Source organism: Anser brachyrhynchus (genome assembly GCF_964034855.1).
Source record: "Anser brachyrhynchus genome assembly, chromosome: 25".
In the NCBI taxonomy this organism is placed as follows: domain Eukaryota; kingdom Metazoa; phylum Chordata; class Aves; order Anseriformes; family Anatidae; genus Anser; species Anser brachyrhynchus.
Window position 1 is genome coordinate 2,511,475 of NC_137718.1, and position 10,701 is coordinate 2,522,175.

Here is a 10,701-nt window from a genome sequence, read left to right on the forward strand (position 1 = left end):
TGCATCCCCTGCTTCTTGCCCAGTTACTAAGACTGGAATGAAAGATCCTTGGAATTCGATCTATCCTCTTTCTTTTAGAGCAGTATTAACACAAAAGCATTACATCTCAATCCAGCTTACTTGTTTAAGCATAAAAGGTGGCAGTCTCATCAGCTTATAGTTTTAGGAATGCTTACTTTTGCGTCTTAGCTGATTCTCCTACTAGCTGAAATACAGAGATAACTTTATGCATGTTTCAGTATTTAACTGAAAATGTTGTATTCTTAAAGTTTAAAAGCTACAGTAAAAGACTTAGAAGCCATCAGAATAAATCAAGAGATCCCGTGGAAGTTAAGAGGAGCCTGGAATGGCCATGAGTATCCACGTGGATTTCATAGCTGCTTGCAGTATTCAGCAAGGCACAGCCCCACACATAGCGCTGGGCCCAACGCAGACACCGATGCTGCAGAGCTTTCTATCAAAATAATTCATCAGTTACTGTGCTGTTTTTAAATTGCTAGATTAATTCTAATTAGAGAGTAATTCTAGCTATCAGAGTTGGGATCCTGGCTGCCCTTTGTTCTTGCACAATTTGATAAATGAACCATGAAGAATATGAGCCACTGGAAGAGACTGTTCTCGGGGACCTGTGCAATGCTGGCTAACTCCAAAATCTCAGATGAATTGCATAGAATGGTTTATCATCTATCTCCTTTGCAGAGAAAAATAAAATAACTGGTTTGGGACAACTCACGACAAAGTTTCTGGCAAGCTTAACTTTTCTCCAGTTACTTTATCACTGCAGCTGGACACGGGAAGTGCTATCAATCTGATAAAGCTCGACAAAGCTACGCGAAAGAAACAGACCATGTGAATCACCACTAGTTAATGTAATCATTTACATACAGACCATCTGTAATTAGCTTTCTGCAATACAGAGGTAGAGCACAAGAGCAGCCAAGAGGAGAAAAAGAGACAGCAGCAGCTGATGGAATCTGGTAACAACCATTTATCCGTGCTTTCGGTTATTACCGAGTCTCTGGAGAACCTGTGCATCGCAATTCCCCGTGACAGAGCAGTCGAAGTCTCTAACCTTTCCTTGGGTAAGAGGGCTCCTGAGATGCCTTTGAGGAAGTATTTTTGGGAGCCTGTGTTATGCTCGCACTGCAGTGTTCATGGAGGCAGGGAATGTGCTTGCCTACAGTGCTAAGGACATCCACAGAAGAGAGACCACTGATGAGGGCCCCGCTCCGTGACTTGTGCTTGGGCCACTCTGGTACCAAGTCCAGACATCATCTCTACCCTACACTGTTTCTTTTATTTTCTTCAGGCATCAAAAGCCCTAAGTAAGAACTCAAACTCATACCAGAACTGCACCTTCCTGCTACAACAGCTGTAAAATCCTTTTGCTTCCTACGATACTAACTTTTAATATCATTACATTTCAACAGTAATATGAAACCCTCCAATAGAGAAAATTAAAAGATAGCCTTAAATAGCTAAATATAAAATCAAATAGAGGCTGCAGCAAAAACTCCCCTATTTATATGACGCATTAAACAACAAAACCGCTTTTACTGCTTTCATGAACCTTCTGTAAAATTCCCACTCTGACATGCTAAAGAGCCATGAAATACAGAGCGCTCATCATCAAAGACCAGATTACTAGGCTTCCCTTTTTAGCTTCAGAGAATCTGTTTTATGCACCGTTCCTTCTGCCAAAACAAAACGCCTGACATTCAGATTTGACTAACAAAAATTAGCCTAATAATCTACTCAAATCACGGTTCTCCAACGCACATCACAATTTTCCTTAACCTTTCCCTTACTTAACCTTTCTGTAAACTCTTCAGCCATTAGAAAAACATGCTAGAGGTGGGAAGATGGGGGTACAGGAATGGAGAACGGAATGTTTCCAACGTACAGACAAAAGTAAAGGTCAATACAAAAGCAACAAACACATCCAGGATCTGGGAAAGCTGCCCCATTAATACATACACTGGTAAGAAATCCTTCTTAGTCCATCAGAAACATCACATATTATATCCAAAGATAACCCGTTTTGTGAGCAATGACTATAGGTTAAGAGGAGGATAAAATTCTTGCTCGAGCAATAGTTTTGATCTCAAAGGTGAAGCACTCATTGCAAAAGATCGTGTTGATTTCCCATTCTGATAAAGGTAACTTGAAAGAATTTAAAAGATTTTTCCTAAGGAAGAAGTTAATCCCCAGAAATAGATTGAATGCTTAGTCTTCCCAACGTCTTCTGTAGTATCACAGAGAAAGGGATGAATCTTCATGACAGATGCTAACCAATTAAACAGGTGCTAAATTTTCCTTCAAAATCTTTCGGGATGCTGTCTTCATACTCCGTAGATAAGAAGGAGCACATTTTAGAGATCTGCTGGTACGTTTAACACTCTTCTGTAGCCTTACCCTTACAGAAAACAAAGAGATCTAGATACATTTACAGTTCATCCATTTCAGAAATGCCAGAGAGGAAATTCAAGGGTAAAATAATCCAGCCGTGATCTATAACTCAGAAATGTTTCATCACTTCATCCTTCTCAGCCAATTGAAAGTCTATTCACACTTCCTTCTCTGAACTCACAAGCTTACACCAATACAAACCAGCTTCTTCCAGCAGTTAGTCTTCCTTTCCTGCTCCTGTATTATTGATGATTGAAGTTCAACAGTCCTCCAAATCAAGATGTTATCTAGCCTTGCCGTTTCAAGTGTCTCCAGGCTAAAGTCAGTATGGAAGGATTCGTGGAATTGTAATGAGTTGACAACCGACAAAATGATTTCCATTGCTAGCAACATCTGCTGTGTCTAAATTTATAATTAAAATGAAATCATGCATGCAAAAAGAAAAAAATCAATAAGCTTCCATTTTGAGTTTTTCTAACGTTGAAAGAAGTTATTTGATTAACTCTGTTTTAACCTGAACATCTGGCAGCATTATAGGCATGTTATGACACCCACAAAAAACGACTATAACTCTAAAAATTATTTCCTTTTTCCTGAAAGTATAATAGAGCTAATCTAGGAATTCTTTGAGCTATGTGCACTGTGATATCCATCGTGCAAAGATATTGTATGTATTATCACTCTGATTTTCTCTGCCTTAAGCACAGCAGGATTTCTTTGGTAGCATCAAGGGAATTGCTGGAACAACCCTCACAAAAATCGGGTGTGACTGAATATCATTTGCATTCTGGGTACCTGCTATTTTGATGTTCATGTTGTTGTCGAGCAGAAGATTTTCAGCCTTCAGGTCACGGTGCACAATCTTTCGGCCATGGCAATACTCCACTGCCGAGAGGATCTGCCAGAATTTGCGCCTGGCCTCAGACTCACTCAGACGGCCATGGCTGGCGAGGTAATCTGTTAAAATAAAGTCGGTTTAAACAGATTAGACAGCAAGCAGTAACCCTGAAATTAAGTGATTTCTGTCAAATATACTCAAATGCATCAAATACTCAAAATTTCAGCCAAATTTCAGCCAATCCCAGTTTCCAACACATTATTCTTGCATTCTCCTCTCCAAAAGAGTAGGGACAAAAAAGCTGCTGCCTAGTGGAACTCTGAAACTCAACCTTTTATTCCTTCTTTTATGGTTGTCTGACTATTCTGACAAATATTTTCATATAACAACTCCTGTGGAATGAGGAATACTTGGAATATCTTGCTTCCCCATCACCAGGTGCTTTTCAGCCTCTCATTGATTCCCAGCAGCTTCACGCCACACACCTTCCTGTGAAGCCTCAACACGCTGTGTGGTGGCTAAAAGCATTTTTCCTTTGGAAATAAAACAAATAACCATAAGGTACCCATCCTGACCTCTCTCTTGTCTTCGTTGCATCACAAGCAGAAAGAACATTTTGTTTTCATATTTGATTATGTTGTAAAACTAATGTTAGCCCTGAAACAAATGATAGCTCTGAAGCTGAAGACGTCATTTATCCCCGAGAACAAAAACAAGCGAAGCAGCAGCTGTGTGAGTCTTGACAGAAACAGCTTCTACAGCCAGTTCTTTTCTTCCTCTTACAAGGCAGAAAAAGCAAAGAACCAGCCATTAGGATGGGTTCAGAATTGCCTCCTACATCCCACCAAGAATGCGGTTAATGGCCAAGGTGCAGGGAATTCACATAGGTGTGCTGCGCAGGGACGATGGGCAAAGGCTGAGCATATCTCCAACCAATTGCTGCAGCACAACTAGCACTGAAATTAAATAGAAAAACGGCAAGGAATGAGCTTATGTGATGAATTATAAGAGTTTGGTTCAGTTAATTTTTTTCCAAGATCAAAAAAAAACCAACAGATTTTGTTCACAAGATGCACAATAGGTACCCCTTTCTTTCTGTGAGATGACGGAGGGATGTGAGGCTATGCCATGGCCTCCTGCATCACACGACCATACGCACACACCTTCCATTACACAACTTGATACAAGCTCAGCTTCTAACCGTGAGGACAACTTACATGTATACGCAACGTGATGTTATCAGACATCACATGCAGAGGTGCTCTATCTGTGCTAATCACTTAGGTGAAACGTCCAGTCACGTAACGTAACCTGCCCATGGATCCCCATCCCTCTCCCCACATATATCAGAGTGGCTAGTAGGAAAAGAAACGCAGTTGGGAGCAGACTAGCTGGACAGGGCGATAACAGCTACCCGTGATCTACAATATAATGCACTTAAGTCACACACATGATGATCAATGACCCAATAAGCTTTTGGAAAAGCTTGCCTATGGACTGTTGATTTCTGCTTGGATAAATCAGAAAAGACAAAATTAAATTTATATAATCTAATGTTCCTAAAATAAGTTGGTACTTTGGTTCTTAATAACATTTTAATGTTGTTACATTAACTTGCAGTCCCACGTTTCATTTCCATGGCAGGTAAGCTTACTCTGTACTCACAGGGAGGTGATGAAGTGCAGCCTTATGAGTTACTGTATGAATACTAACCTTCCAAAGCACTAAAGACGATGGAAGGTGGTTTACTGGTATTTGGCTATAGCTCCTACATTATGACTAGAAAGGAAAGTTCGGAGCAAGGAAACTTTTTACATCCTGCAGGTTGTGTGAGAGCTTACTAGACAGTGAGCCCATTCACTGTCAAACATTCTTCCCTGGAAATAGTTCAGAAAAACAACAGAGGGGGAAAAAAAAAAAAAAAACCAGAAAAAAAAGGACAAATGCAATTTAAAAACCATCAATAACAATGTAGCTGCTAGCTTATGATGCTACATGGAATAAGAATAAGCTGGCAAAGGACCAGCAGGAACACGAGACAACCAGGGTTGTGCTTTCAGTTACCTGTAAAGCTATGGAAAATTAGCCCAACTTAGCAGAACTACTTTGGACTCGTGTGTGTGCAAGACGACTGACTTTAGCATACCGCACATATATTAACTTTCGGTATAAACTAGAAAAAAATGCAGAGGAACAGCAGTACGAAGATGTGGAGGAACTGCGTCATGGCGTTGCTTGAGGAAGAAGAAAAGGGTTTGAGAGCCGTTGCCTATTTGCCAGGAAATCATCGCCCAGCCCACGAAGCACTCGGGAAGGCTGTTCATCTGGTTGGCACGGCAAACCCACTGGTTCCATCAGGAGAAGGAGATTTCCTCATTGGCTCTGGATTACAGTTCTGCCACAAATGCTTACGTGACCCTGTGAATACCCCGATGCTGTACGGCACGCCACGGAAAGCACCCACGGGCAGCTGGGCTGTTGTGCACACTGACACAGGACATGCAACAGAGCGCCACCGGGCGACACTCAGCTACCTAACCATTTTAAATTTGGGATTTAAAAAAACCAACCGTGTATCTTTTGTTTCAGCGATTTCACTGTGCTGTCAGCAGTTCTCCCGTACCATTTCAGCTCTACATCAGAGCGCTGAGCTGTTTGATTTGTTTTGGCATAGCCGAAGCCTTTCAGATTAGGCAAGCAAAACTTTTCTGTATTTTTTTATTTACAGCAACAATTTAGAACCAGCTTATCATTGGTTTAAGGCTACACTAATGGCATCTGAGCAACATGACAAAATATATCAGCAGTGAAACTATAACTAATAATTTAACATTTAAAAAAAATGATTGCAATATCTAGGACATATAAAATAAAACAGAAATGCAGTGATGACTTGAAGATTGTATCTCACTTCATTACAGAACACCAGGTAACAAATTCCACTTGAGGAGGCACTGTCCTCCCTTACTGGCATTACCAGCCAAATCACTGGAAGATTTCACCAGCCTGCAGGTACAAGCAGGATGAATGCAGTACTCTGAAAACGTGGAAGACTACAGCTCAAGTCTCCAACGTCAATAAACTGATTTTATTTATTTATTTTTTCCAATATGGACATATCTGGAGTGGGCTAAGAAATGGGAGACAGTGGAAGTTCTCTGAAGCAGAGAGCTGAGTTCAGTACTGACAACTTCAGGACATCAGCCTATGGGCTTCTCCACCCCACATTAACAACCTGCATGTCCCCAGTCTCACACTCCCTTCCTTCAGCATGGAGTCCTGTCTTGAAATGCTCTTTCAAAGCTAAGGAATACGTGAGGAAAAAACAAACAAACAAACAAAAAAAAAAACACTGCTTAAACATGTTTAAATTCAATGACGCAAAACTAGGAAATTTATGAAATAAGTCTTAAAATAACTAAAATGTTTGAGCTGCCACCAGTCCCTTCTAATTATCATTTACGCAAAGGTCCCACGAACAGGACTCGTCATTTAGAGACCAGCTGGCACAACCATTTCAGTCTGAATTCAGTTAGCAGGTTAAAACAGCTGCTTCTGCAAGCAGGAAAATGAACACAACGGAACGGAGGTTTTCGGTCTACCTCTGTTTACTTACAAGGATCTGTGACAAAATCCCTAAGTAAATGATTAATCATATCTTCCAAGCTAGTTACGTAACCTCAATGACCCAAAAAGGATCGTCGTGCCCAACACGATGCCAAAGCAGCAAGGTAGCACAGAATACCTGTTTTTGTTAGGTTGTATTTTTTTTTGTTTTGTTTTTTAAACTAACACAATATTGTTTATGGGTGCTATAGGTGCTCGTGATGTTTTCATTTAAGCTGTTCTGCTTTCTCTATGATAAACAGCTCATATCAAGCACACTAAAACCAGAAAGTACATTTCCAGTAAAACTTCACTGAAGGTGCACGTCAGCTTTGTTATTGCTAGAAGAAAGGACAAAGGAAGAAATATGCTGTTCAGGGGAAGGGGGCACAAACCATGAGAATTCTTGCAGAAATTAATAAAAACATGAAAAAAACCATTGTTGTTGGATTGTATAAGACCAACAACTTCACTGACCTTGGGCTCTTGTACATGAGAAGTTCTTTGCTGCTACCTGGGCCACAAGGAATTGCTGCTACCGCGTGCTCCAGGCAATGGCATATTGATAATTGAAGAATTGATAATTCTGAATTATATCATCACTCATATGGTTTAAATAAGCATAGCAATCATTAATAAACCATCCTGTTAATATGCTCAGTAAAACAGGCTTATTTCAAAGATGCTTTCTTGGGAGATCTCAGTTGGAGTATAAGAACAGAGACCTCAGCTGCAGTACAATCATTTCAGCAACCCTCACAAACATTTTTAAGCACTTTGTTCGATCTGATCTACAAAACCTGCAGATCTAAAAACTCTCCTCAGAGCTTCTAACCTGCCTGGGTCTTAATGCCTTTTCAGCTGGTTTAACTTGGCAAAGCACGAGAACAAACAAAAGCCTGGCAGCAAGGGGAGATCATAATATTTGCAAGCAAAATATCATTCAGTCACGGAGTGACTGACAAATCACATGATGGCAAGGTGAAGTCAGATATCAAAGACACAAACTAAATTACACTGAATGCAAGCCAGCCCTGTAAGCTGTTAATCCATCCTTTGTTAGCAATGCAGCAAATACGTTAATGGACCTAAACTGTCATTTGCTTTCACAGCTTTAGCCTGTCAGGGCTCATTTAGAGCTTCCAAACCACTTTTAGCAATAGTCTCGGCCTTGCACTTTCCACCAAGTCCTGCAGCCTGCATGGAATGGGTAATTTATTCCGAAATACGCTACTTTATCTCCCAGTGAAGCAGAATATGCCAGGATCTACCTAAACAGGTGAAGTTGGTGCATGCAAGGATACAGTTTGTACATTAACTAGTTTCAAATAGGAAAGGCTGGGACATAGGCATGGCGCCAGCTCCTGGCTTTCAGCAATGACTTTAAGGCAGCTGAAATTTGCTAGAGATATTCTGCCACAGCAGCTCGAAGCTGGACACTGGTTGCACGTGCACAGCTCTGGAGCTAGCAACCAGGACTAACTTAGGTAAAGAGCAAAGCACCCCCTTGTCCTTTGCAAATAAAGAAATAGCAAAGCTACCTATGCCTTTATAGTTTGGTGAATCTCATCCTCATGTCATACCCTTCATCTACAAGTTTTAAGGTTATATTTTTCCCTCTGTTTTTCTGTAGTGAGATAGAAACCAGAAGTCATCTTCGATTTAGCTGGATCCACAGCAGGCAGAAGCAGGACTTGTGCTCAAAAAGCAGCTTCCTGAGCAACCTTTCCAGTACCACAAAGTACATCTGTTTACTGGGTAAGTGAAACATGAAGACGGTATCCACTTCAAAACATGACTCAGAGACATTGTCTAGCACTGGCCAGTGCTTTTCACTGAAATGACTGTCCTTCAGCTAGGTGAACAATTGCGCATGTTTTTTACTTTGTATGTTCTCTCTGCTAGGGAGACAGGGACACACTGGAGAGAGCACAGTGAAGGACAATGAGGATGGTTAAAGGACTGGAGTGCCCGTCACACGAGGGGAGGCTGAGAGAGCAGAGGGCGTTCAGCCTGAAGACCAAGCTCACAGGGGAATCGTATTGCTGTGTATAAATACTTGACAGGAGGAAAAAGAGAGTCACTCTTCTTACCAATACCCAGTGATAGGACACGGGCAACAAAATGAAACAAGGTAATCCCATTTAAACATAAAATAAAGGTGTTTATTTTATTTTTTTCCTCTGTGCATGTTGTCAAATGCTAGAACAGGTTGGTCAGAAAGATTGTAGAGTATTCATCCGTGATCCTGTGCAACCTGCTCTGGTTGACCCTGCTCTGAGCCACAGGGCTGGACTATACATTCCCTACGCATCCCTTCCAACCTCAACTATTTGGTGATTTGGGTTCAGCGTAAGACAGTCAAGACATCACTCATCCAGTTCAAGCTTAGTAAAGAATGACTATTTGCATATTACGGGGACACATTGCATTTCCAGTCTTATGAATGCCTATTAACACAAGTGATAATAATGGGTTAGAATTTCAGGTAAGGAAATCCAGATTATCCACGAGGAAGAATAATTGTGACTAAAAAAATTGTAACAAAAAACAAAAAAATCAGATCCTGCATATTCTTGTCTAACAAGGTTACGGTATCCCTCTTTCTAGAGACAGCTGATCCGGTGCCAAGGCTAGGACAAAACTGAGAGCTGCTCAAGCCTATTCCAGTCCAACTCTGCCCAAAAACATAAATGAAATTGTCCAGGACAAACTGCTAGGTAAGACTAGGATCTTACAGATACAGACATAATTATTAATACTCTAACAAAGGAAAGACATGCCTGAATGTCTCCTTTATGGAAAAGTGTTTCTGGAGAGACTGCAAGGTTATTGTTCACTGAAACAGGCACGGGATTCTGAGAAGCTGAAAACGTAAGTACAGAGGTTTATAATATCAAATGCCTCCTTAAGGATTGATATTGATGCTGAAATAGTCTAGAGTAGTTGGAAGATACTGTCGTCTTTATCTACTGAGCAAGGATACTGCAATATTGCAAAGTACTAGTTACAAGGGGAGTCATTATCTCTCTCTCTGTACTAGTGGCACAACGGCACAGCCTGGCACTAGCCCACTGCTCCCTGCAGCTTCTCTACACGGCAGCAAGTTCCTCCGTGTCTACTGCCCAGTTGCAAACAGGCTGAAGGTTGTAAGGAACACCTAAACAAATCAGGAAAGTCAGCTGTGAGATGTAAGATAACAGAAGTGGGTAGGCAAATATAGTTAAGCTGTTCTTCCCAGGACCATGCCTGGAAATTGAAATGCCTGCCTCGTACCTATGCTTTAGTCTCTCTCCTTCACACTTCCAGGATGTAGCAGGAAAAAAGGGTACCAGAAAAGTACATACATAGGTACAGTCACTCTCAGAAAATTGAAGGACAAGATCAAAGGAATTTTTCTTAAGTGTCAGCCAAAAGTAGCAAATTCCTTTAAATAGTTAAAAGATAAACCAGACAAAAGTCAAACAAGCTGTTAGTCTTGAACTCTTTTGGGTTTTGGTCATGTTTACTGCTTTAATAATACACCTGTAGTAAGCATGCCAGACAGCAGGCAAGACGGGGTGAACTACTTTCACAGTGGAAGAAAAAAATCCTAACTGAAGCCTTGGATATTCATTTTCCCCTTGCTGAACAGTTGGGTTATTTTTAGGCTTAATAGTCAGCTTCACCCTCCATGGTCTCGATTTTTGTAATATAAAGAAAACAAATGGTCACTAATGAAAAACTAGAGAATTAGCCCTTCAGAATAGGTTGACTGTAATTAGTTTAGCTAACAGTTAATCTGTGTCTCAGCTGTTTAAGAGGCTTCAGGTGAGTGATGTTGAAGGTTACAAGGTGGTGGCTGTAAA

The 10,701-nt window shown here is 40.9% G+C and overlaps 1 protein-coding gene across 4 annotated transcripts in view; it reads right to left on the minus strand.

Annotated features, from left to right (window-relative positions):
- The window catches only part of SIK2 (salt inducible kinase 2), a 49,812-nt gene that overhangs the window by 26,875 nt on the left and 12,236 nt on the right, over positions 1–10,701 (minus strand). For all 4 annotated transcript variants that reach the window (XM_080567716.1, XM_080567715.1, XM_080567717.1 and 1 more), the window contains one exon: positions 3,205–3,366. In XM_080567716.1, coding sequence (XP_080423842.1) covers positions 3,205–3,366 — 162 coding nt within the window. The remainder of the gene's footprint in view (positions 1–3,204; positions 3,367–10,701) is intronic.